Below are 27,199 nucleotides of genomic sequence, written 5' to 3'. Positions count from 1 at the left end.
CCACCATGGAGCAGATCCCCTCTGTCCCTTCTGAGCTGACACTCCAGGCTGGAATATTTCCTGCTGGGTCAGTGCCACCATGAGCAGTGGTAGCGTGGGTTGGGGGGGAGTTTGGCTTCCCTGCTGGAATTTCCAGAAGCTGGTGCTGCAGCCAGGAGCAGGATGTGGAGGTGGGATGGAAGAGGCCTCCTTGGCTGGCTGAGCACATCCGTGCCCTCACACTGCTGCTGAAGCCCTGCTTGAGTTTCAGCATCTCTGGACATCTCTGAGAGCCCAAAGTCTGGTTTGCACCTCCCTTGGCCCAGAGGCTGTAACTCTGACTCAATGCAGCTCTGCCATTCCAGAGCAGCTCTGCCATTCCGCAGGGAAGTTCTGCCATTCCAGAGCAGCTCTGCCATTCCACAGGGAAGTTCTGCCATTCCAGAGCAGCTCTGCCATTCCAGAGCAGCTCTGCCATTCCACACTGATTTCCCTGCTCTCCAGCCCTGGCCATGCTCTCAAACACCTACTGGAGCCTGGCTTAGAGCCAGACCTGCCTGGTTGGACCTAAACTCTGTTCCTCTTTGGTTCTTCTGCTCGTGCTTCATTCCCGGCTGGGGCTTTGAGGACAGGAGCCTCTTGCTCTGCACAAACTGGTGCTTCCATCCTCACAGCAGAAGCATTTCCAGGGAATTTGCTGCAGCACATAGCAATTATGTGACGGAAGTTGGGTGAAAGGGAGCAGGAATAATTTGCAAGTTCTGCCAACAAAATCTCATTCATTTTTGTTGTTGTTTTTTTCTTCCCCATACCTTGGCAAGACTCTTTCCTGTTTTTCTTTCATTCCATGGCAAACGCACAATAGGAACAGGAGGTCAATCACTCAGAATTGTCAATTTATAATTTTTCTGACGTTGCCAGTTGCTTTTTCTGAAGACTGTGAGCAGTGTGTGAAGCCCTTGTTGGGTAACAGACATAATTGGATGATTTCTACATTTCCAAGAGCTTATAGGTACTCAGCACACTCTTTTCCTAATATCCTGTGGCTCTGTATTTGTGCTAATAAACTGAATTGTTTAAGTCAAATTGACCCCAGAACTGCCACCCTGCAGATTTTGGAAGCAGGATATGTAGGCAAAAAATAGCAGCTGGAATGGAAGATTCTGTAAAAGAATTCCAGGATGTCAAAAATAGTATTTTTGTCCAGATCCTTCCAGCAAAGCTAAGCGGATCAGCGCAGGTACAGGAGAAGGAATAAGAAATTATTGTTACAGATCCAGGAGGTCAGATAAGCATGGCTTGGTGAACAGGGAAAATATGCCTGTAAAAGTAAAAATGAGTGAACTTTCATCTGGGTAGGGATGAAAAAGGTGTCTACAGGGAGGGAAAAAAAGAGAAAGTTTGAGTCAAACTCTGCTGAAGTTGACAGCTCTTTTCCTCTGCCAAAATGGTCCCTTCTGGTTTGGGTCAGGAAGCAGTTTGGGAGCAGCAGAAGCAGTTTGGATTTGGTGATTTCAGATTTAGAGGAATTGTTCACTTAATTTTGTTTTTACCAGATCATTTTAGTTTGCATGAGAAGCTCTCCAGTGGGGAGAGTGGAGAGTTGATTCCATCCCTGGGCTGGGAACAACCAAGGCAGCAGAGTCTGGAGATTCCTGGATAAACCCCAATCCCAGCCCAGCTCCAGGCTCTGTCCATGCTCCCCTTCCCAGGTCTCCCAGGCACCGTCTGTGTCCTGTGGTTCCTGACCACATGGAAATTGCAATTTGCAGTCCCTAGGCTCAGCTTTGGTGCAGCAGGGAGGCAGAAGCTGGGATGTGGTGCCTGGAGGCAGCTCCCTGCTCCTTCTGGAGGAAGGGCTTGAGCCAAGGCTTTTCCCTGGCCCTGGAGTCACCTCCCAGCTCCCAGCGTGTCTTTGGGGGGGTTTGCCCTGTGTGAATCACTGATATTCACTGAACATGGGGGAACCCCCAATTTCCTGCCTGTTTTTCCCTGTGGGATGAGATGTGTGAGCTCTGCCCTGCCCTAGGGATGTTCAGGCATTTCCTGGAGCTGGAGCTGCAGCAGCTCCTGAGCTTGGAGCGCTGAAGCTCCGGCGCTGCTCTCTGCTGTGCCCAGTCCCTGCCTGCCCCTCGGGCACAGGTGCCCTCCTCCCACTCGAGTGGCTGCACCCAGAGTGCCTCACAGCTGCCCAGGGCCACCTCCTCCTCCCTGCAGGCACCGCTGGGCTCCGGTGGCCTCGCCACTTCTTCTGGGCAGATCTTCCTGGCTTTTATCGACTGCCAGGAAAGGAGGAGGTTTGCCCCAGCCCCCATCGTTTGTCAGGTTTGGGTTTTCTGTGCTGGATTAAAGCCACAGAGGGATTTGGGACTGAATCAAGATGAACTTTGGGTTCTGCTAAGACCATCAGAGAGTGAGAAGATAATTTATTTGATCCATTAATATATTCCTGGATGGGCTGGAGGTGGCTGAAGGCTTTGCCTCTCCTTTGCCTGATGTGAGCTGTGCTTGTGTGTCTCAGGAATATTCTGTACACACCTGTGTCCCAGCTACAGCCTTACCTTTACCTATTGCCCAGCCCAAATCCCACCTGGAAACACCAGGGAGCATCCAATGCATCATTCCAGGATGGAGAGGAGTGCTCATGGAACTGCCCTTCCATCCCCGCAGCAACAGAGCCACAGACAACCTGCCCTTGGCACCTGCTGTCCAGGTGCCAAGGGCCTTCCCTCAGCCTGTTCCTCAAGTGAGAGGGCAGCTCAGGCATTCAGGATTAAATCCTGCCATGGAAGTGCCTGCAAGGCCTGTTGGACATCTTGGAAGTGACTGAGTGACCTGTGAAAGGAAGTGTTTTAGGACGACTGGTACAATGATCCACTGTCTCCCTCCCCTCCTCTCTGCACTTCCCCAACCCTCTCTCACATCTGTGACCCTCCCCACCATCCTCTGCCTCTCCTGGAAAGAAAAATGAGATGTGAAAGGAAGGAGGCACTGGGGGAATGTGGGAATGCAGCTGTCTGAGCATCACTCCAAGCTGCTGCGTGAGGGAGCCCTGAGTCCCAGCCAGCCCCGCCCAGTACCTGCTCCCAGCCCCTTCTCCAGAGGTGAAGTCTGGAGCAGCTGCTCATTTCCATTTAAGCTGTGGGTTTGGGCTATTAATAAGCCTGGAAAATAACCACATGTTCCCTGAATTATGTAACAGATGTTAAATTCCCCGAGATGAAGAGGTGTCAGCCTGATGGAAGAAGTGATGTGAGGACCCTTCTTTTCCCTTGGAGCTGGGTCTCCTCTTCTGAGCAGAACTGATTATCAGAGAAAAGAAAGCGGTGTCACCCGCTTTGGACGAGCCCCACCTTTGAACCGTGCCCGTGTTTGTGCCCCTCCTGCCTCTCCCCAGCAGCACATTTTGGTGACAAGTGTCACCAAACGGGGATGTACCGGGATGAGCGCGGCTCCGTGAGTCACCGTCGGCGCTGGCTCCTTCCCCTGGCAGAGAGCGACAAGGAGAGAGGGAATGCAGGGCCAGGAGCTCGCAGTGCCGGGCCAGCGAGGGGGCTGGGCGGAAAATGCCTTCCCAATTAACCCTTTCAGGGACACAGCGGCCACCGAGGTGTTCCCAGCCTCACTGGGGTGCTGTGAGATAGGCTGCAGGTGAGGACAGAGAAGGTGTCTTAGGGAGGGGGTTAAAAAGGGTCTCATTCAGTCTTCTCTTTTATAATTTTTATTTTTAGTGTTGTTGTTCGTGATCTTCCTCTCTCCCAGAGTGAGCACTTCTGCGGAAAGGTTCTCAGCAGTTCAGGATGGTGTTTACCCATGATGGAACGCCTCCTAAAATCCCTGCCCTGGCACTTGGCATAAAGATTGAGGCCACACCTCGAGGATGAGGCACCTCCAGTCCTGTGTCCTGTTCTGGGCTGCTCCAAGGAAGACACTGGGGGGGCTGGAGCATGTCCAGGGACGGAAAGGGAGCTGGGGAGGGTCTGGAGCCCCAGGAGCAGCTGAGGGAGCTGGAAGGGGCTCAGCCTGGAGAAAAGGAGGCTCAGGGGGGCCCTTGTGGCTCTGCACAACTCCTGACAGGAGGGGACAGCCGGGGGGGTCGGGCTGTGCTCCAGGGAACAGGGACAGGAGGAGAGGGAACGGCCTCAGGCTGGGCCAGGGGAGGATCAGGGTGGACATCAGCAGGAATTTCCCCATGGAAAGGGTGGTCAAGCACTGCCAGGGGCTGCCCAGGGAAGTTTGGAGATCTCCAAGGAAGGCCTGGATGTGGCAGTCAGTGCTCTGGGCTGGGGAGAAGGTGGGGATTTGGCACAGCTGGGACTTCATCCTGGAGATCTTTTCCAAGCTCAGTGGTCTGGGATTGGAAGATGGAGGGGAGCTGTCAGCAGCTGCTCGGGAGCAGCTGAGCCTTGGGAGAGCCGTGTCTGCATGGGCATTGGAGAGCCGGGCCCAGGGGTGCCCAGTTCTCTGTGGGTGGAGATAACAGAGCGAGACAGAAAGCAGAGGCACGGGACAGCCACGCTCCAGGAGGAGCTGCTCTCCCCCGGGGTGACTCTGCTCAGATTTCATTTCTGATCTGCTCCAGCATCTCCTGTTTCTCACCTGCTGGCAGGACAGGGGCAAGCCCCTCGTCCTGCCTGGAATGCTCAGGAACGCGGCTCAGACACAGCCAGGGACCTGGACGGGTCCTGTGCGTGGGGACAGGTCCTGTGGATGGGGACAGGTCCTGAGACTGGGGACAGGTCCTGTGCGTGGGGACAGGTCCTGTGGATGGGGACAGGTCCTGAGACTGGGGACAGGTCCTGTGCGTGGGGACAGGTCCTGAGACTGGGGACAGGTCCTGTGCGTGGGGACAGGTCCTGTGGATGGGGACAGGTCCTGAGACTGGGGACAGGTCCTGTGCGTGGGGACAGGTCCTCTGGATGGGGACAGGTCCTGTGCGTGGGGACAGGTCCTGTGGATGGGGACAGGTCCTAAGACTGGGGACAGGTCCTGTGCGTGGGGACAGGTCCTGTGGATGGGGACAGGTCCTGTGCGTGGGGACAGGTCCTGTGGATGGGGACAGGTCCTGAGACTGGGGACAGGTCCTGTGCGTGGGGACAGGTCCTGTGGATGGGGACAGGTCCTAAGACTGGGGACAGGTCCTGTGCGTGGGGACAGGTCCTGTGGATGGGGACAGGTCCTGTGCGTGGGGACAGGTCCTGTGGATGGGGACAGGTCCTGTGGATGGGGACAGGTCCTGAGACTGGGGACAGGTCCTGTGCGTGGGGACAGGTCCTGAGATTGGGGACGGGTCCTGTGGATGGGGACAGGTCCTGCTGTGGCTGTGGCCGTGTTCCGCCACCACCGTCAGTGGCATTGCAGGGAAGGGCCCTCCTGGATTCCTCCCTCTTTTTTCACATCCTGCACGAGGCAGGGACAGAAATGAAAGAAGTGACTGCCAGCTAAGTGTGAAATTCAGCAGGATTTAGGATGTGCGGGGACTCTCCTGAGCACAGACACCTCACCGGGACAGGCTATCACAAGGCTGGATGCCCCAGGCAAGGAATTGACTGTTAGCCAGTCGGCAGTATAAAACAAACATGGGAAGCAGGGGACTGGATTTTGGGTGGTTTCCCCATTCCTGCCCAGTTCCCCTTTCCCTGTCCTTCAGGAGCAGTTAAGAGCCTGCACTCGGTGTTATTCACTGCTCACCACTGATTAATGGGCTGCTAATGACATTACTTATTTCATTATCCAATCCGCAAGATCAGTCATTATCTAGGGAAAAGGAAAGTCCATTTCTTACTGGCATTAAGTGGCTGGCTGGCAGGGTAAAGTGCAAGGTTCACATTTAGGAAGAGGAGCAAGAAGAAAATTTCTTTTCAAGGAGAAAATTCGTACTGAAAGTCATCTCCAAGTTTGTATTACCCAAAGAGTGGAGCTCAGATCTCAGAGGAGGTGTTGCAAATCACAGAGATAAAAGAGGTAGCTCAAAACATAGGGACTCTGTCAAGAAGATGCCCTCAGAGGGCTGGGATAACAGTGCTGGTAGCAATAACAATAATTATAATTAATAATAATTATAATTAGTAATAATACACCTTGGAGGGCTGGGTCAGAGCTCAGGTGCTTGAGGTGTTGTGCAATTGCAGGCAAAGAAATTATTGCTTTCAATTCACCTTCCACAAAAAGGGCGAGCGAGGCCAGCTGGCGAGTGACAGATGGGCAGGGGACAGCAGGGAGGGGACAGCAGGGAGGGGACAGCCGGGGCACGGCCCAGGGGCCGGCAGGACCGCGGCTGGCCCGGAGCCGGTGTCAGGAAGGATAGCGAGGGGCATGTGTGGGGCACCCGGGGGCACCGGGGCCAGCAATAAATAAATAAATAAATAAATAAATAAATAAATAAATAAATAAATAAATAAATAAATAAATCTGTCTGTCAGAGCACTGTGAGAGCCTGGCTGAAGGATCAGAGGTTCATGGAATGTCCTGAGTGGCGAGGATTCCCAAGGATCGTGAAGTCCAGCTCCTGGCCCCGCCAGGACAGTCCCTGAAGCACAGGACGTGCCTGTGAGCATTGTTCCATATCTCCCTGCCTCACGGCTGATGTCCCTAAAGGAATGGGGACGGGGCCAGGCAGGTCCGAGCCACAAGGGGCCCTGACACGGCCACGCTGGCCTGTCCTGGCTGCAGAGAGGAAGGAGAGCTGTGGCCCCGAGGAGCGCTGGCATGGCCACGCTGGGCCATGGAAGGGGAGCTGTGGCCTGGGCTGGGAGTGGCCGCAGGGTCCTGTGGGGACGGGCAGGGGCTCGGTGACGCGGCACAGAGAAGTTGTGGGGCTTGTAGGTTTGTGTGTCACTGCTGGAGAGGCGACACTCCCTGAGGGGTGACACCTGGCAATGAAAGGTGCATCCTCTTGTCCCGGTACACCCCGGGAGCACGGGCTGGAGTCAGCCCTGCCCGGTGCCACCTCCTGGCACAGAGCTGGGGCCGCTGCAGGGACCCCGAGCGAGGCGCTCCGGGCTGGCACCGGTGGCAGCGGGCTCCTGGCCGGGGGGCTCAAGGAAGCCCCTGGGGATGTGTGCAGGAGCCTCTCCAGCATGTGCCCAGCGCTTCCAAGGAACGCCTGGGGAAGCTGCGGGTCTGAGCTGCCCCGGCCCCGGGCTGGAGCTGGAGCCAGCCCCGTTCCTTCCACCCGCTCTGTGCCAGCCCTGCGGTGCCAGCACAGGGGCCCGTGGCCGGTGCCCCGGAGGAGCGGGGCCGAGTCCCGGAGCGCACCGTTCCTATGGCACCGCGCATTCCCCTCGAGCCCCGCTTTTATTGAGAACCGAACATCTGTTCCAGATGTGGCCACTCGGTGCCGGCGCTGCCGCGCTCCTGCCGCTGTTATCCCGCTCCCCGGCATGAATTATTGACGGCGGGGGTTTAAATAAATGATAAAGCCTGGCCGTGCGTGCGCTGAAGTTTGTGTCGCTCCTCGCCCGCAGAGTCGCGCTCCGGGCTCGCCTGGCCCCATGATGAGCTCGCCCAGCGCCCGGGCCCCGCCGACTCGTCTGCCTGATGGGGCTGATCCAGGAGCCGGCAGAGGGGCAGCCCAAGCATGAAGGTGGCCGCGGGGATGAGTCTCCCGGCGAGAAGGAGGAGCCGCCGCAGCGGAGCAGGCAACCAGAGTTCCCCTCCTGGCAAGTGCTTGTCTGCTCTCGGGTCCCTTCCCGGCGCTGGCAGGGAGGGAGGGAGGGAGGGAGGGAGGGAGGGACGCTGCTGCTCCCGGGGGGGGCGTGGGGACACCGCGGGTGCGGGGACATCGCGGCGGGCAGGATCCCGGCTCTGACCCTGGAGAAGAACCCCGCCGCAGAACCCTGAGCATCTCCCGGGAGGGCAAAGGGACTCCGGGCTGCAGCCAAAGGTGGGTCCCAACCGAGCCAGCCCCTCCTTTCCTGCTGCCTCCGCCTGGGAAGTCCGAGTGGAATTTTGGAAGCCTGGTAGCCTTGGAAATTGATTTTTTTTTATTATTATTACTTTTCTTCACCATTTTGAAAAATGGCTTGACTCACAGTTGCATGAGGCTGTGGGGACTCACAGCAGACCATCTGTTTCAGCTGTTAACAGTCATTAATTCTTTCGTAATTTTTGCTACTTTCGAGACACTTTGGGGAAAAAAAATATGTTCTGGATAGCATTGGAGGAGTTCAAAGTCACTAACATATTTTTCTCAGAGAAACAATGTGCCATGAATGCAGTTGTTCTAGAAGAAATAAGTTTTTATTGGCTTTCTAAATGGGGAATTTGTCTCCTGTGGCCATGCAGGAGGACACGGTGTTTATCTCCTTTTCACCATGTATTTGGCTCATACCTGCACTGCAATCCACAGATTGAGCAGGGCTTTTCTGGGTTGAATCTACTGCAGAAAGGCTTTCATTTAAAAAGATACAGTGAGATTTTCCTTTAAGCCACTGTTCTTCTGGGCCCAAGCACCAGTGATTAACTCAGCCGGATTGTCTCCAGCCCTCCTGGGACAGCTGCTCCCAGCCAATGGCTCGGGGTGCTGGGTGGGGCTGGGGCGTCTGGCCTGGTAATTAAGGGCACAAACCCATTCCATTGTCACTGTCCCCCCAGCCTGGGCACATCGACCCTCCTGCCTCGTGTTCCCTGAGCCAGCTCTTCTAGAGGGGCTGTTCCTGAGCAGGAAATCCAGCTCTCTGTGCTTCAGGTGTGCTCCCCACCTGCTCCATCAGGGCCTTCACCCAGGGCTGGGGTTCACCCCAAAACCCCCCTGGAGGTTTCCCTGTGGTTCATGGAAAGTTTTAGATGCAACAAAAAAAATCCTTGAGCTTTGCATGGAGTGCCAGGACAAAGGGAATGGTTTTAACTGCCAGAGGGCAGGGATGGATGGGACATTGGGAGGGAATTCTCCCCTGTGAGGGCCCTGGCACAGGGTGCCCAGAGCAGCTGGGGCTGCCCCTGGATCCCTGGCAGTGCCCAAGGCCAGGCTGGACATTGGGGCTGGGACACCCTGGGACAGGGGGAGGTGTCCCTGCCATGGCAGGGGTGGCACTGGCTGGGCTTTGAGGTCCTTCCAAGCCCACCCAACCCATTCTGGGATTCTGTGATTTCATGATTTAAGGAAACGGAAAGAGAGGGTGCAGTACCTTGGAACACGAGGTGGGGACACGGGGGCAGCTCCCCAAGGGGAGTCCTTTGTGCCACCACGAGGCCATGGGGTGGGGACAGCCGAGCAGAGAGCTCTGGCTCGTGGCTGAGCAGCTTTGGGTCCTGCGTCTGTGCCAGGAGGTAAAACAGCCAGGAGCCTCCAGAGCTGCTCTGGGGAATGCAGAGCAGAAGGGCTCTGCCCTGCCCTGCCGGTGACACCGGGGAGGGGACAGCCAGGCACAGGGGAGGGGACAGCCAGGGGCCGTGGAGCACTTCCAGCGTCCATTAGCACTGCGGCTCTCAGTGCAATTACAAAGGGGGCCTGGAAAGGTTCTCTGGAGCTGGCCAAGGAGCCCTGCCCGGGGCTGGCCGGGGGAGCAGGTCCTGGGCACTGCCTCTGGGGCCGTGCTGAGCCTGAGCCTGGGTCGGGGCACCGAGGGACACCTGGGGATGGGGTGGCACAGGATGGCAAACCCCAAATAGCTCCATGGGGCAAAGCAGTGTCCACGGGATGAACCCTGAGAGCTGAGCTCAGGTCTGGATGATCCTGCATTCCAGGGCTGGACTGGAGCCGCCTCCTGACCTTTTCCAGGCCGTCCCTGGGTCCTGCTCTCCCTCCTGAGCAGCGGCGGTGCCCGAGTGCTGGAGGACAGCCAGGATGTGCTCTCCAGCAGAAGGTGCAGGAATTCACATCTGGAGCCTTGGAGGCATTTAGGGCCAGTGTGGTTTTCATTTGAGGCCTTTCCATTCTCCATTGACTTAATTAAATTAAAAAAAAAAAAAAAGAAAAAAAGAAAAAAAGAAAAAAAGAAAAAAAGAAGCAGGCAGGATTGGGCTTCCCCCCCCCCTTTTTTTTTTTTTTTCTGATCAGATGCCTGGCTCAGAGTGCTACAGAGCCAGTTTTCATTTTGAAATTTCCTTTCATTTTAAAGCTCCCCACAAGAATTTGGAGCTGCAAACCAAAATGAGGAGGTGTCAGACTTCACAAACCAACCCAACCCCAAACCTATTCATTAACTCAAAAAGCATCTACTGTTTTGTCAATTTTCTAGAAAAAAATTAGCTTTTTTTTTTCAAATAAAAACATTGCTTTTAAAAAGAAAAAAATAAACAAACCTGAATTAAGCAGAAATACTCCTCATGATTTGCTGCAGTGGAGAGAAATGGGGGTTGGTTCTTGGCTGAGGGCTGCTCTCCCGCTTTGCTCTCCCTGCTGCCAGCCTGTGCCATGGGACAGAGAATTTCTGGGCCACAGACAGAGATTGCAGGTTTGATAAGGATGATTTGAGATCCTGAGGCCTCTTTATTCCTGATGCCCCAACATTTGTTGGTTTTCCCTGCATCCATGCTCCTCCTCCCTCCAGGAGCTCAGAGCTCTGTGCACCCCAAAAGACCCCCCAGGGCAGAGCCTGTGAACCCCTGCCCACTCCCAGTGCAGTGGGGGAAGGGAAGGGAAGGGAAGGGAAGGGAAGGGAAGGGAAGGGAAGGGAAGGGAAGGGAAGGGAAGGGAAGGGAAGGGAAGGGAAGGGAGGAGATCTCTCCCCAGCAGGAAATTTGCCCATTAACACCCCAGACACCAAAGCCTCAATGGAGCTCTTCCCTCAGCTCAGATGCCTCTCTCTGATGGGAAGTCTAAAAATAAGCACATTCTCCACAAACAGCTTAAAGATGTTGAAAATGAAAAGCAACAAAGGCTGGAGAATGGATGAGTCACTAAATTACAGGGCTATCTTTTGAAGAGCAAAACAAACCCCACAGAGACCCCCCAGCCATAGCTGCTGAAATTCCTGCTGGCTTTGGGGCTGGGCTGGGGTTCTGCCCTCCGCAGGCCCTCGGCTCAGTCCCGTGGGCTCTGAAGGGTGAAACCTCACCCACTTCTGCTCCTCTCTGTGCCAGAGCTGCTCTGAGTGAGGAGAGGAAAACCAGCCTGCCCAGCAGCATGAACAGGAGGTGCTGTTCTCTCCCACGTGGGCATTGCTGGGAGTTTTTTGGGATAATGCCCCTCACACGAGCTCCCGGGATGAGGAGCCTTCCTGCAAGGGCAGTAAGCAAAAATTCCTGTCCACAGAGGGTTCCCTGGCCCCAAGGAAGCCACAAGTGTTTGGAGTCTCTCTGGGAGAAGATCTCTGAGGGTGTCACTGCATGTCTGTGCCTTTAGCTGGGTGAGATAACACAATTAAAGGTTTGGGATCTTCCCCCTCCCTCAAGGTCTCTGTTCAATGAGCTCCACCAGGGTGGACTCTGCAGCTTTTTTAGCGTTTGCAGATGAGCTTGAATCAAAATGCTGGCATTTGAGGCAGCAGGAAAGGGGCTGGCCTGGTGCCAAAGCTGTGCCTACATCTGATGTTTGCAGCCAGCCCCAGGCTCTGGGAGAGGCTGCAATGAGCCCTTGGGTCTCACAGATGGTGGGGCTGAGGTACCGGTGTGCCAGCCCTGCTGCTGGGGTGTGGCTGCCCTCCTCGGGGCCTGCAGGGCTGCAGGGTGTCCCTTCTGCCCAGGAGGAATCCCAGGGTGCTCTGGGTTCAAAGGGATCCCGTGCCACCCCTGCCCTGGGGACACCTTCCACTGTCCCAGGGTGGTCCAGCCCCATCCAGCCTGGCCTTGGGCACTGCCAGGGTTGAGACAGTCACAGCTGCTCTGTGTCAGGGCCTCACCACCCTCACATCACCCCAGCATCCTCATCCATCCTTTTTGTGGCTGCAGGAGGGGACCGAGGCCGGCAGCCTGGCCCGTGTCCCCAGCCCGCTGCGGCACCGCTGGCTCGCTCCCGGCCCAAAGAACCCTTTGATCCATAAATCCATAGCCTGAGCTGGCAGCTCCAATAAAAGCTGTGCCCAAGGATCATCAATCCTGGAGCAGAGCTTGCCCAGCAGTGATTTAATCTCAATATTCCATTCTGAAATGTGCTAATTAAACTCCAGGAGAAAGCATCCAGTGCAGAAGTGAGGTGGAGGAAAAGGAAAAACAAAAGTTTCTCCTGGAATAATTAAGCACCATTAAAACATGAAAATCCAGGCTAGGGAGCAATTGTACTCCTTCCATCAAGTGTTTCATCAGAAATAATGGGGTGGAATTAAGCAATACCGAAAATGTGGGCTGGGGGTTGGAAAACCTCTCCCACTTGAGAGCCATGAGCCTGGAAAAGGCTCCTGAGCCCTCCTCGCGGAGGGGACAGTGGGTGTTGCCCAGGACATTCCAAATTGGAGTGGGCAGAGCCCCCTCTGAGCACTGAGGGGAAGCAAGGATTGCAAACCTCCCCCCTCCAAGGGCCTTCCCGATTTTCTGGGCTTTTCATTCCAGAGGGTCATCCCTAGTGGAGCAAAGCTCTTTCATGCCATCGAAGACTTTCTCCTCTGAGGGACCTCAAAGTTTGGCCCTCCAGGCCTCACATTTGGCTAAAAGGGATCTTTGAAAGCCACGCAGCTCTCCCGGAGCCATAGCCTGGCTTGCCCTGCCTCCCCTTGGACACCCAGTTCATTGCTGCTGCTCCGCGGTGCCCTCACCCCTTGCTGGGCTCCAGACCCCAAACCAAGACCCTGCCCTGGAGGTGGCTTTGCTGGGCAGCTCCCCACGAGCTGGGCAGGCTCCATGGAAGGAGCCTGCCTGGAGTGAGCAGCTCCCTGGGGAATTCAGCAGGTGCTGGTCACCCCGTGGCAGTGAGGCACCACAGTGTCCCCAGGCAGGGACAGCAGCCTGCCCTGCTGCCATCACTGACTGTGGCACGTTAGGATTTTATTGGCTCTGCTGTATCATTTCCAGGAGTGTATTCCAAACATCCTGGGGCCGATTCCCAAGGCAGCCCCATCCTCCTGGAGAGCTCCATCCCCCCCTCAGCCCCAGGAGAAGCTGAAAAACAGAGGGTTTGGAGTGATCAGCTCTGTACTGCAACAAAGAAAAAAGGGAAAAGAGCCATGGGCTGCTCCTATTGATGTGGACACAACCTGGAGATATTCTGGATCTGTTTGGGTATTAATGAGGACTTGGTCCTTTCAGAATTTTTAATAATAAATATATTGGCTAATGGATTTTCCAGCTACTTTTTTTCAGCCATGAAGGCTGGGATCTTTTTGGTTAATGTTTTCCAGAGCTGAAGGAAAGGAAATTAGCTAAAGGCAGGGAATAACTTTCCTAAATGAGGAGGTTTGCCCCCATTTACTCACACAGGCAGCCCAGATGGAGAGGAGGGAGCTTGCAGGTGAAAGTTTTCTCATGGATCAAGGGAAAAAAATAGGAATGAAAAGTAAAAGGATGAGATTCATCTGCATCTCACTCTGATGGAACAACATTTGGTGCCATCACTCACCTTCCACCACTGGTGCTGAGGGCCTTGCTCCCGGAGCAGGGATTATCTTCTCACTGAATGCCAATAACTTCATAAAAATGGTAAAACTCCAGGATGTAGCCCAGCCCTGATGGTTTATAAGGGACTTAGAGCGTGCTAAATTCCTGAATCGCCATGCAGGCAATGTCCAGGCAGTGGGAGAGGGGCAGTGGGATGCAGAAATCCCTCCCTGGGGCAGGACAGCCAAGCTGGTGGAGCAAAACGAGTTGAGTATCAGTGGAGATGGGGTTTCTATGGGGTTTATCTGCACAGGGAGCAGAGAGAGCCAAAATCCCTATGCTCCCAGGTCCTGAGCTGCAGACTGTGTTCCTTCTGATCTCAATAAATCCCAGCGTGGGGAACACGGTGACCCACGAGGCTGAAGGGAAGGAGACAGGAAGGATTTTACATCAAAAAAGTACAAGGGAGACAAGATGTGAATTAAACACCTTTGAGCCCTAAAATCGACACTGTGCAGGCTTTGTTTGATGCACACACGGCTGTGGGAGTGTTGCTGGAGATGACAGGTGTCTCTCCAGGCTGTTTTCCAGATCCAATTGAGGCAGTTTGAGCCATGCTGGGCTCCCATCAGAGCCTCTCCTGCAGTCAGCTGCTGTCACAGCACAGCATCTCTGCTTCCTTTCAGCCCAAATTGGTTTCAGTCAAACTTCCCCTGCTGGGAGGGTCCTGGCCCAGGTGTTCCCGGGGGTCAGGGGCTGTGCTGGTGCCAGGCAGGGATCCAAGGACTGTGTGCCTCAGGAGCATTCCAACAGGAGCTGGGGAGCCAAGCCAGCTCCACAGAGTGCTGGTACCAGCTGAAGGTGACTGCAGCAGGGAGAGGGGGGAGATTTGGCCAGGAGAAGGGCACTCCTGCAGGCACCTCCTCCTTCCCAGGGCAGAAACCCAGGCCCCCTGGATCAGTGATGTGGCTCTGCCGGTGAGGCCGGGCAGGCTGGGGACCCTGGGTACAGTTTGTGCACACAGAGCACAGGACACACCTGCAGGTGTGGATTCTCCTCCTCAACTGCTGCTGGCCAAGACCAAGAAGTCCAAAGCCATTCTGGCCAATATCAGCAATGGTGTGGCCAGCAGGACCAAGGCAGTGAGGGTGGCGATTGTCCCCTGTGCTGGCACTGCTGGGGCACCTCCAGTGCTGGGGAAAATTTTGGGCCTCTCACAAGACAGAGCTTGAGGGGCTGGAGCGTGTCCAGGGAAGGGCACAGAGCTGGGGGAGGGTCTGGAGCCCCAGGAGCAGCTGAGGGAGCTGGGAAGGGGCTCAGCCTGGAGAAAAGGAGGCTCAGGGGGCCCTTGTGGCTCTGCACAGCTCCTGACAGGAGGGGACAGCCGGGGGGGTCGGGCTCTGCTCCAGGGAACAGGGACAGGAGGAGAGGGAATGGCCTCAGGCTGGGCCAGGGGAGGTTTGAGTGGATATTGGGGAAATTCCTCCATGGAAAGGTGGTCAGGAACTGGAAGGAGCTGCCCAGGGAGGTGGTGAAGTCCCCATCTCTGGAGGGATGGACGCGGCACTTGGGGACAGGGGTCACTGGTGGGTTTGGCAGTGCCGGGGCAATGGCTGGACTTGATTCTGGAGGTCTTTTCCAACCAACGATTCTGTGCTTCTAAAAAAGGAACCGGCGGCTTAACCCCGTTCCCTGCCGAAAGGAGACCTGGAGACGCAACGTCCCGAGGGGCTCGGCCCTCCCGGAGCGGGTCCCTCCCGTTGATCGGGGCTCTGCCCTGCCCGGGGCCGGGGCGCCGGGGCCGGAGCCGCTCTCTGCGCGCAGCCCCCGGCTGGGCCGAGGATGGGGAGGAGGGGGCGGCCGGCGGGGAGGCACGGCGAGGAAGGGGTTAGCGGGGGCCGCGCCGCAGGGCTGGCGGCGGAGGGTGGTCCCTGGCCGGGCCGGGGGAGCGCGGCGCGGCGCGGCGGGGCTCGGGCTGCGCTCGGGGCTGCGGGGCCATGGGGCGCTGAGCCGGGGCTGCCGCGCCGCGCCGCCCTCCTCCTCCTCCTCCAGCATCGCTTCCTTTCAGCCCAGTTCTTCGCTTCTTTGATTTGATTTCATCCCTTCACTTGTTTTTTGGTTTTTTTTTTTAATATTATTTTTTCTCTCCGCCATCCCCACCGCCCAGATCTCTGTGTGCCTCCTCCCTCCATCCTCCTCTGAATAACTCGTCTGGGAGCGATCTGGAGGGGGGGGGGGGGGGGGGGGGGGACAGTGGAGCCGAGCAAACCTGTGGCGGAGGAGCCGGCTGGTGGAGAGGTGAGTGAAGAGATGGCGAAGGATGGGGAGCTCGGGCTGCCCCCGGCCGGGCGGGGACGGAGGGAGGGCTCGGAGGGAGCCGGCTGCGCGAAGGCAGCGCCCTCCTCTCCTCGGCTCGGGGGCACCACAGCTCCACCGGGAACCTGTTGGGGCTTCAGCCAACGCGGCCAGCCGGCTCAGACGGGCCGGCAGCCGAGCCATCCCCGCGGGAGGACCCGCGAGAGGCCGTGGGGTGCGCGGGGGGGATGCTCGGGATGCTCATCCCCTCCCCTCGGTACCCGGATCCGCGGCCGTGCCCCCTCGCCGGCGGTGTGCGGCTGTGGGCGCTCACACGCGTGTTTGTGGAGTTGCCATGGAGCGGCACAACAGCACTTTGGCTGTCCAGAAAACGTTTTTTACTCGTTTCCTGGCCCCTGCTCGTCCGTAGCGGGTGATGTAATGAGAGCTCGATATCTATGCGGTGTCCTGCTCTCGGGGTGTCGGACACGGGTGGAGATCCCAGATCCCGGAGCAGAGGGAGCATCCGCCATCTGTTTGAATGGATGGGTCCTCATGAATCTGTCAAACCCAACAAATGCACTTGACGGAGGAATTCGGCCCCAAACACCTCCTGATGCCGCTGTTGGCAACCAAAATGCTCCCGGGCAGAGTCGCGCCCGACCCCCGCTGCCTGCTCGGAGCCGTGATGAGCCCAGCCCAGGCTGGTTTCAGCTGATTCAATCACCAGGTTCAACACCTGATTTGGAGCGCTCGCCTCCTGCTTCCTCCCTCGAGCAGCCCCGGGCTGCAGCGGGGCGGGCTGAGCCGGCTCCTGGCCGAGCCGCTCCGCGGTTACTCAGCAGCTCCTCAGACCTTTCCCACCCACCAAGTTTTGCTGTTTTCCGTGGAGCAGCTGCCTCTCCCTCAGCGCCGTGCCGCGCTCGTCCGCGGGGCGCCTGGCGAGCTGTGTCCCCTCCCGGTGGCTTTGGGAGTGTTGGAAGTCCTCGGGATACGGATGGGCTGCGCCGGGAGATGAGAGCGGGACGGGCGCTGCGGTGGGAGCGGCTCCCTGGGTTCTGGGTACCGGAGGAGAGGTGTGTGATCCTGGGTGGCTCCAAGGGCTTGCTGGACTACAGGAGGAGCTTCCCGCAGCCTGGGAAATGGAATTTGCCCGTTGTTGAACTGTAGAATAGCTGCAGAAGGCCGGCAGTGGCACAGGACTGGAGCGCCCAGGGTGCTAGCATCACGTAGGCAGCTGCCACCGAAATGACACACTTGATTGAAGGCCAAAAGAACCCAATACGTAACTGCTGTGATTAAGCTCCATATGATGCCTCAGAGCAAGTAAAAACCCCTCCTTCATCTCATCTTGCTCGTAAAGAGACAGCCGTTGCAGGGATCTCATTTGGGTCATGTTGTGGCTTTTGGGGGATTCTGGGGGGGTTGTTTTGGGTCGGTTTGTTTTTGCTTCTGGCTGTACACACCCATGACCTGCAGCAATCCGCACCCCCGCGATGCCCCTTGAGAGCCTGGGGCTGTAGGTGTGCTGCTAGCTGGGAATACAAATCCGAGCAGGTAAGAGCTCCCGATGCTATGTCTTTAGCAGGGAATTTTCCAGCTGGCTTGCCGTGGGTCTCTGCACGCTCCCTTTCCCCCGGAATGCATGTGTGGGACTCTGTTCCCGGGAAGGGTTTTATCGGGGAAGCTTTATCCTTTCAGTCTGGGGAGTCTCGGTGGATGCTCGGCTGTTTGCTTGGAGGATGCTCTGGACCTGTAGCCAGATCCTCTCTGCACTGCACCTGTGGATAAAGGCTCTGCCTGGAGGGGTCTGCGCGGCTGGGGCACAATCCCGGCGGGAAGTGAGGGAGCGCAGCGGGTCCTGCTCGGGGTGAGGCTCCCGGGGGTGCCAGGGCTGCAGGGCTCTCCCGGAGGGAGGGTCTGTCCTGCAGGAGCTGCGCTCTGCTCCTCGATCCCTTGGGAGTGTGCAGAGCTCGCCTGGCTCTCACAACGCCTTCCCTTAAGTTCTCGGTGGGGCAGGGGGATTTCAGCAGGGAACAAAGCGCTTCGGGAGCAGCTCTCTGCCATCGACCCCAGGGCAGAACTTGGCTTGCAAAGAGAAAAACCCCCAACGGAAACAGAGCAAAAGGCACAAAGAGTAATTTAACCCCAGTCTCTTTCCTGCCTTCCTCAGCCGTGAGGGGAGTGGGGCTGAGCCTCCTTGTTCCCCCTCCCTGGCTCCATTTCCAGGCAGGTTCTGTCCAATCTCGGTGTGCTGGAGGGTTCTGCTGATGCAGCCGATCCCTTCCATACCACGGCAGCTCTGTAACTACAGATGGGTTTAGAAACAGCATTTTGGGGGCTGCTTGTCCGGGCTTCCCTGCCCCAGCCCCGTCACGTTTCAGTGGCGGGTCCCGTGCGGCTCCCTCTGCCTCCCGGAACGCTGCCCCTCTAAGTTCAAAGCAATGCAACTTTCTCGTCGTATTTCTTTTGAGATGTCCTAATTTCTAAGCAAAATCATGGCTTGACCCGTGCAATGATGGTGCCATGCATGTTTTGTCCTCCAGAGTTGTGGTAAACTGAGCAAAATGCGCATTGAGAAACTCCTTGGACTAGAAATGCCCTCCACCATCATTGTAGATCTGTGCTCACAGAGCTTTTATTGATTTGAGAAGAAATATGGCAGGCAAGCTATGAGGAAGATGCAAATTCAAACAGGCAGAGCCTTTTCAGAATATGCTGGGAGTGTCAGAAGGGTCTGAGAGCATTCATTGTAGCCAGGCACCTTCCTGAGGTGAACTGAGAAGGTTTTTTAATGTTGTGTAAAAAGACCAAGTCAGTTTTATTCAGTTCCTATAGTCCCCAGCTAATGATGTACTGGGAGCTGATCATATGGAGGAGCTTTGCCAGGCTGGGGAGGCTTTAATTGTGTTTTTAACCTGTGAATGTGGTTAGTGTTAAAAGTGTGAGGCAGAAACTCAAGTAAATCCTGGTTATTATGCAATAGTTCTTGGGCTATCATGAAAAAAAGGCAATAGAAACAAACTGGTTTATAGGTCTGCTTTTAATTAACTGGAGCCTCCTTCGATAAAAGCACTAACATGTGAAAATGGTTCTCAGAATAAAGACATTAAGCAGTGGTAATAAAAGCCACAGTCTGAATTTGGTCCGTTGAACCTGGAGTCCATGGGCAGGACCTGGAGGATGTAAAGAAATTCAGGTTGTGGTTCTAAAAGTGCCCTCTCATTCCTTGAACTTAACATCAGCTTGTGGAGGCTTGCTGGGCATCCTTGCATTTGCATTTTACAGCAGGAGAAAAGCATACCTGAAACATCTGCACTGAACCCTGTCCTCAGGTCTGTCCCTCAAACATTTGCTCTCCTGCCCTCAGGTCTGCTCTAGCTGGGGCTTCCAGGCCCTTTTTGGTCCTGGGCCTTTCCTGGACCTTCCTTTCCCAGGCATTTCCCAGCCATTTCACCTGGCTGGAGGGGTTGCGTCCATGTTGTTCCGTGCCTGGAGCCATTCCCTGTTGTGCTGGCATCTCTGCAGGTTTGGTGGCTGTCCCTGGGGTGGGGACACTGCTCAGTGGGGTGACAGGGCCCAGTGGGTTCATCTCTGAACTCCAGCAATGAGTGATGCCTGGTGTTGGGCTCTCTGAGCCGTTTTCCTCACCCTCCTGTATTCCCTGCCTTTGCCTGAAGTCCTTCCCTGCAGCAGGGCTTTGGATGCTCAGGAAGGCAGGAAGGTTAAAATGTGAGCAGGGCGGGGCAATGGGGCTTGCCCGTGGTCACTGGGTGTCCTGCAGGGTGGCTGGCACAGGTGGCAGCACGTGCAGACTCACAGGTGACAGCAGGGGGACATCAGTGTGCACCTCCTCTCCCTGGGGTCTCTTTCTCCTGGCTGCTGGGATGTTAAACCAGAACCAGCCTGAGGACCTGGGATTCATTCAGTGGTGGGAAGGGCTCTGCTGGTGTCCTGCACAAATCCAGCTTGGCTTCCTCCATCCCAGCCCCCATTCCTGGGGTCTGTGCCCTGTTCCTGCCCAGGATCTGGCTCTGCAGGGCTCAGGGGGGCAGAGGCTCCTGGAGTTGAGGAGCTGCAGGAGCTAATGGGGCTCTGTGCCCCTCAGGGTGTGCAGGGCTCAGCTGTTTGAGACCCCTCCTTCCAAGCCTTGGGCAAACAGAGGAGGAAAACCCAGCCCAGGCGAGCCCTGCTGGTGCTCCAGCCCTGCTGGTGCTCCCAGCCTGTCCCAGCACAGGAGCTGCAGGTGCTGCTGCCTCCAGGGACACTGTGACCCTGGGGGCAGTGTCCTGTGGGCAGGGCTGGAATACCTGCACGTGTTCCTGCTGCTAATTGGCAAATGTCCCCAAGGGTTTGAGGTGTCCAGAGTGTCCCAAGGATGTCACAGTAAAGTGTTCCTTGGGGTCTATTTATTCATTCAGGTCAGAGACTCTGCTCTGACCCCTTTTAAAAGCAGCTCTTGAGGAGAAATGGCCTCTCTCCTTTTCTCCCTGGATATCCCTGACCTCTCCAGGGCAGTGATTTTTCCTCAGCACATCAACCCTTATGCAAATGAGATTCCAAAGAGTTGATCAACCCTGCCAGGTATTAAGGCTGGGAAGAGCCGGCTCGAGAGCAAATCCCAGAAAAAAACAAGAAAATGAAGTCTCCATAGCTGTTTCCAATTATCCAGTGCTGCTGGTTCTCCTGGTGTTTCAGGAAGAAACATGGAAATCTCAGAGCAGAGCTTGTTTACAGAGTGTTTGTGGCTTCCAGGCCCAGCCAGCGTCAGATTTCTCTTGTACGTTCCCTTCAAATAAAGGCTGAAATAAAAATAAGGATGCTGTAATTTGTGCCACCCCAAGAGCTCAACACTGCTCCAGCAGGAAATGATCCCTGGGGTTCCTGGAACAGCTCTACTGAATCTTCCAAGGAGCAGGAGCTTGCAGGGAAAGCAGCATAGCCTGACCCTGCTCTCCCTGGCAGGAGCTGCTGTGTGGGGAATTAGGAATGATGAGGGGCTGCAGCATGGGCTGGGGCCAGGGAGTGCCCCAGAGCTCTGGGGTTTGGCCCTTGGAAAGGGCCCATTCCCAGTGACTGCTGTGTGTGGGGTCACTGGGATCACTGCCACTGGAGGAGATGGATGGATGGACACACAGACCACCTTTGGCAGCAGTGCTGCAAGTCCTGTGTGTGCAAGGCAGCTGACATTCCCAGTGTCTGCAGGAGTGGAGCCATTGGCACAACAGTCCCTGCACCCTTTGTCACCACAGCCCATCCCTGGGGTAGTGACAGCCAGCCTGGTGCCTCTGGACACCTCTGGGTGGGACAGGTCTCCCTTTGGGTCTGCTCACCCTCTCCCAGCAGCCTGGGATCCTCTTTGGATCCCCTTTGAACCAGGGCCATTGTGTCTGAGGACACTTTTCCAAGGAAGCTGCTGGCCCAGGATATTTGCAGGGGAAGTGCTGGGAATGGATCTTGGTTGGAATCTTACACCACAGTCCACCCTAGTTTATATAAAATTATTCCAGTGTTGGGGTTGCCCTCGCCTCTAATTCCCTTCTGCTCATTTCTGTGTGTTGGTGGCTCCAGTCCTCCCAGCTCCCAGGGAATTTTCTGTAGGAACCATCAGCCATTGCTTTAAAAAATAACCCTCACCAGATGTCCCAAAGCCTCCTTTAAAGATGAGGTCTGGCAGAAGTCAGATTTATTGGGAGCAATTAATTGTCCTGCTAAGAGCCCTCAATGTTTTGGCATTTCATTAATAAGATGTAATCAACCACCAGGCTATTTGGAGTGTGTTACTCTGTCAGATCCGCTGTTAATTGTCATTATTTGATAGATTTCATGTTTATAATTACTGGTGTGTGACGCAGGGTGTGCTCTGAATAATCCATTGTGTATTGTTTTGTGAACCAGGGTGCTGGGGGTGCCAGGAATCGTGGCTGTTCATGTCTCCAGGGCTGATTTATGCCTGGCCAGGGGAGGGAACGGGACAGGAGGGAATGAACAGAAGCTCAGAAAAGTCCCCTCTGGCCAGGCTCAATGAGCAAACACTCAGCAGCTGTGAGTGGAGGAGAAAAGGGTTCAGCAGAGCAGGGAAATGTGTTAGGGATGGGTTATGGGGGTGGGGGTGACATTTCCTCCCTGCTTTGATGTGTTCCTCAGCTCAAAGCTCTGGGATATTTATTTTTCTTGCTGTCAACAAGGACCTTGTTCCCATCATTTAACTCTGAGTGATCTCATGTTGTACTCAGGGAAAAAAAAAACCAAAAAAAAGCGTTGAGTATTCCAGGGAAAAACAATTGGGATCTTTTTGTGAGTGAGCAGCCAGGACTGTGGGGTGGGGTCGGTGTGAAGGGCTGGGCAAGGGTGGATGATGCCCCAAAGCCTCTCTGGCACCCCTGAGCTGCCCTGGGTGCTCAGCTGAACCTGCTCCTGCTGGCTTTATCCATCCTGACATCTGGAGAAGCTGATTTCTGGGAAGGGGACCAGGAGGAGCCCCCTCTCCATGGTGCAGGGATCCCTGGTGGGCACAGGGTGCTCCTGGCTCCCCTTGCAGCACCAACAGGATGGGCTGGGCAGGGAAATGGGGCTGCAGGTGGGCTGGAATGCTGCGGGACCTCGCAGCTCCAGCAGCTCCTCCCAGGGCAGCTCCTTCTCGGTTTTAGGGCCCAGGAGGAGCTCAGAGCCTCCAGCGTGGGAAACAGCTCATCAACAGCCCCAAACTTTCACCCTGTAACTCCACCAACATCTTCCAGTGAGGCATCAGGGCCTGGGGACAGGCTGGACGTGTCCCTCCTGGCCAGGCAGGTGTGTCCCTCCTGGGATGTTTGTCCCAGAGGCTGATCAGCTTTGCCACATGTAGTGGTTTTAGTTTGTTAATTTGAGATTTTGTTAATTTTGACATTTTTTGGTTAATGTGCTAATGAGTGTGGTGGATTTAGTGTTGGTTAATTACTAGTGTATTTACTTTTTGTTGTGAGGTAGGATTAGGAGAAAGGTAAAGTAGGTTTAAATCTTTAAAATGGTATAAAGAAAAATGTATTAATAGTAACTAAAAGAAAGAGTCATAAAAGAGTAATAAGAATTAGAACAAAATGTTCAGAACACTTTTCTTCTTACAATTTTTAAATTGATAATTTAAAGAAATAAAACTTAAAATTTTAGTTAATTTACTACTTTTGGAACAGTCTTTCTTTAGTTTACTTAGGGAGAGAAATCTGCCTCAATTCCAGTGTGCAGATCCTTCAGCTTCCCTTCTGCCTGGAGATTTGAGAGGTTTTTGTAGCCTGTGTTGGTTTCCTCTCCTAAATCCTTGTCACCTGAAAAAGCCTTTTTTGGGAACCCCTGTGTGATGGACACTGTGGCTGTCCCTGGTGTTCTGTCCCACAGGAGGGAAGGGGAGGCTGGGCCTCCCCGGGGATAAAACTTTCATTCCCAAACTGATTTTTTCATGTTTCCAGGTGAATTATTTGAGGGGAGAAGAGATGAAAGATTTTTGTTGTGTGGCTTTTGGATTTTTTTTACTTTATACCATCAACTCAGAGGCTTTCCAAACGTGGAAGATGGAATATTTTAATTTTTTTTTTTTTTTTTTTTGCTAATCTTGGTTAAACACAAGTGGGGGCGGCAGCAGTGACAGAAAGTGGAAGAGGGCAGCAAAAATCTGGGGATTTCTGGCTGCAGAGGGTGAGGATGAGTTCGGGAGGTGAGAGGAACAGGGGTGAGTCAGCGCTGCTGGCTCTGCAGCGGGCACTGGAAGCCCGTTCGCAGTGGAGAGGGGCTCCGTCCCCTTGAGAGCGCTGCTCTCGCCCTGGGGACAGACACGGACTTATCAGGTCTTTGCAGTGCTCTCCTCCCGGCGCTTCCAGCTGGGGATCAGCCCCAGGCACGGCTCAAAAATAACAAACAGCAGCTCTGGTCGCTCCGTCTGTGCTCTCACAGGCAGCTGCCAGACAGAAATGCTGGGTTTTGTACCTGACCCGGCACCCTCAGCTCTCCCTTTCTGCCGGAATCCAAAGCAGCAGCAGTTATGTCGAGATGTGGTGTCTTTTCAAGTGCCCTTCCTCTGCTTTTTCATTTCGAATTTACTGCAGAAGGAGGGAAAAACCCCCCAACACAAAACCTTCTGAAGCTCCAAGTGCTTTGTAGCTCTCCAGCGTGGAAGTCTGTGGCTCCTGAGGTGCTGTACATTACATGAGGTTGTCACTCAGATCTTGTTTTCTGCCTTGCAGAGGATTTTTTTTTTTCTTCCCAGTTACATCTTTGAATGCTGAGAATGATCTGTTTGTAAAGGCTTTTTTACCCAGTGACCACCATGAGGTGCTTTGTGGTTGGCATCCCAAGCCAGGTGTGCCGGATCTGCATTTCCTGCCTGAATTAGAGGAACATTTTCTTAGGCTCATGCCAAGAAATGATCAGGTAGAGCCCAAATGCCATGAAGGTGTGCTAGGTGCACGTGGGGATGTGATGGGTCAGGACAGGGAATGGTCCCTGGAGGTCAGTTTGGATTTTACCTGGATCCCCAGCAGCAGATGTTCAGTGAATCTCACACGTGTGCGTTAAATCTTGTGTTTGCAGTCCATAAATCCTTGTGAAAGATGGAATTTGTCTGGATTCATTTGCTGAAAATACGTGTGGAAAAGCCAGGTCTAACCTCTGATAACCAGCCAGGAAAGGGGGAGCCCTCCTGTGTGCCAAAAGAGCTCTCAGAGGGAGCTTTAGGGCTCACTGCCCTGGCAGCCTGGTCTGAGCAAATCTGGCTCCCCAAACTGGCCCTGAGGGTCCAGTGCCCTGTGCAGTGCCCTCTGCTCTCTCTCCTGGTTATAAATACCCCAAATGTGCCTTCCTGGGGTTTGGGCTCTGAGATCAATAAAGATTGGGATCAGCAGTCAGCAATCACAGACTTCCTCCAGGACTGGCCCCCCGGGAGGATCTATGATCTATTTTAGGACCTTCTCTTAAAAGAACCAGACTTTATTTTTTCCCCATCCCAAGGCTCCTTCCAAGGCCACTTCTCTTGGTTTGTAGTACAGACCGAGCCTGAGCCTGCTCTCAGCCCTGGCTCTCTTCACACCCCTGAGCTGAGCCTGGTTAAACCAGGCCTGGGCAGGTCATACCTGCAGCTTCCCCTTCTCACCTTGCTGAGCTCTCCCGAGGCAAGAGGAGTCCTTGCAGCCCTGCAGGCTCTGCCGTGGGCAGCTCGGGCTCAGATTGCACTCCAGGTGCCAAGTTTGTGCACAAAGTAAATTAAAAAAGAGAAAAAAATCTTTAAAGCTATTGTTAGCAGCAGGGAATGCAGGAGACAAGGGACAAAGTGACTCTTCCCAGCACATGGATTTTGTCTTCCCTGAACTGGGCTGGCTTCAAAGCAACCGTGGGGATTTAGTCCAACTCAGCCTCTCCCATGCCAGAGGTTAAGCCAGGCCTAACCATGACCCTCAGCTGTCACAGCCTCCTCAGAGAGAGAGGGAAGCATGGACAGCACCATGGAAAAGGACCAGAAATAGCAATGGAGCCTCTTTGGGAGGCTGGTGGCACCTGGCTGGTGCCTCATGGAGGGTCAGATACCCCGGGGGTTTCCCAGGTGACACCAGGCCCTGTTTGTTCTGTTTGTCCTTTGGATCCAGCTGGATCACACAGCCTCCCTCCGAGGACAATGGCAGTGCCTCAGTCCTGGGGAAAACGGGATCATTCCTCCAAAGTGCCTGCTCTGCTTTGCTTTAGGTGTTCCAACATTGCTGTGCCCAGGGAGAAGCAACTTCAACATCGTCACTTCATTTGATGAATTTTTAAAGTGTTTAAAAGTGACCTCAGGGACTTCCCAGCTCCTGTTCCAGTTTCCCAACTGCTCCCTGGATTTTCAGTATATTCCTGCATTCCTTTCAGCCCTGAGGAAGGGCTAGGAGAGCAAAGCTTGTGCTGGTGCTCCCTTCCTGTCCTTGGCCATCCACAGAGGGGTGCTTCCCATTCTTCCAGCTTGGACTCCCTCAGCCCAGCCTATGGCAGAGCTGGAAAACTCCATTTTATCCTCATCCCACTTTTCCTCATTTCTCCCTGGTCTGTTTGAGACCACAGGGCTCAACATCCAGCTTGGGATCCTGCTAGGGTGCTCCCAACCCCTGGGATCCACAGAGTTCCAGCTCCATGGGGAGGGCAAACACAGGATTCTGGCTGGGTGGGACCCCCAGGCAGTGCCAAGGGGGTTGTGTTTTCCATGCCTGAGGCTGGAAAACCAGGATGGACTCCTCAGGATGGATTCCCGGGCACCCTTTGGGCTGCACATGGGAGAGAGAGGAACAAGGAACCTCTTCTGAAGTGGTGACCAGGAGATGCAGGAGCAGCAGAAATCGGTCCCAGCTCTGTCTCAGAGATGGATCCTGGAACCTCGTGTTTAATGGTCGTGTGGGGTTTCATGGGCTCTGAGCCTTTTTGGGAAGAGCAGCACAGGGGCTGGTGAGGAATGGGAGCCACAGACATGTGAGCAGTATGGAGATGGCTTTTTTTGTCCAGATGGAATATTACTATGAAAATGTTCTAATTTCCAGGAGTGTGGCTGTGCTGAGAGGCAGGAGTGAGGCTGGCAGGGCACGATGGGGGTGGGAGCTGCTGGGAAGCTGGCACAGGGACTGGAACCTGCCAGGGGACCCTGGGGACAGTCCACAGACCTGGTGAGGGGCTCTTTGAGTGTCTGGGTTTGAACAGACAGGTGTCTGCTAAGGAAGGCAGGAGCTTCCCTTCAAATGGAAAATGTAAACCCCCTCCCTCTGAATTATTATAATGTTGGAATTAAGAGGCTCTCAGGCAAAGACATGGGAGCAGGAATAACAGTTCTTTACTAGAAAGACTACAATAAGTTCTTTTCTAGAAAAGCTAAAAATACAAATGCAATAGTACAAACAACAAAAACAAACCACTGCCAGAGTGAGAACAGGCCCTGACCCCCTGTGTGTCAGGGGGGTGGCAGCAGTGCCATTCCATGGTGGCTCAGCCCTCCTGCAGTGCCAGCTGTGCTTCTGCTGGAGCAGGGATCCTGCACAAGGGGGGAGTTTTCCTCTGCAGCTCCAGGGCTGCTGGAGATGGGCCTGCTCTTCCTCTGGCAATGCAGGGCAGCAGAAAGCTGCTCCTCTGGGAATGCAGGGGGCAAAGGCTGCTGTGCTGTTCCAGGCTCAGATTGGATCCAGGCAGGAATGCTTGGCTCCTGCCCTGGGCAGAGCATCTCCCCATGGGATGATGGAATTTGATCAGCCATGCAGGGACACTCAGTGGCCATGGACAGCAGAGATCTCCTGGAGGGAGGATTGGCTGTGGGAGAGAGAAAGAAAAAACTGCCCCATGACCAGCAGAGAACTGCCCCAGCTCTGACAGGTGGGGACAGAGCACACACCCCCTTAGACATTGAGGTACCATGGAGACATCACACACTTGGTGAGGGGTTCTTGGAGGGATTTCTGGTTCAATGTCAATGTTTCATGATGTTATTCAAGGGGATTGCACTGCTCCTGAATCCCCACCCTGTGTTTGCTTTGCAAGG

General features: G+C 54.9%; 1 protein-coding gene across 4 annotated transcripts in view; it reads left to right on the top strand.

Moving 5' to 3' along the window:
• The window catches only part of CALN1 (calneuron 1), a 147,262-nt gene that overhangs the window by 11,559 nt on the left and 108,504 nt on the right, over window positions 1-27,199 (top strand). For 2 of the 4 annotated variants that reach the window (XM_038158179.1, XM_038158180.1), the window contains exon 2: window positions 7,446-7,640. In XM_038158179.1, coding sequence (XP_038014107.1) covers window positions 7,519-7,640 — 122 coding nt within the window. In that variant the 5' untranslated portion in view covers window positions 7,446-7,518. Of the gene's footprint in view, window positions 1-7,445; window positions 7,641-15,646; window positions 15,688-15,995; window positions 17,242-27,199 lie in introns of those variants that run through there. The other 2 variants (XM_038158182.1, XM_038158181.1) reach the window with 2 other exon arrangements.

This window comes from Motacilla alba, chromosome 19 (assembly GCF_015832195.1).
Source record: "Motacilla alba alba isolate MOTALB_02 chromosome 19, Motacilla_alba_V1.0_pri, whole genome shotgun sequence".
Taxonomy (NCBI): domain Eukaryota; kingdom Metazoa; phylum Chordata; class Aves; order Passeriformes; family Motacillidae; genus Motacilla; species Motacilla alba.
The sequence above is the reverse complement of the archived record's forward strand: the minus strand, read 5'-3'. Positions and strand labels throughout refer to the sequence as shown.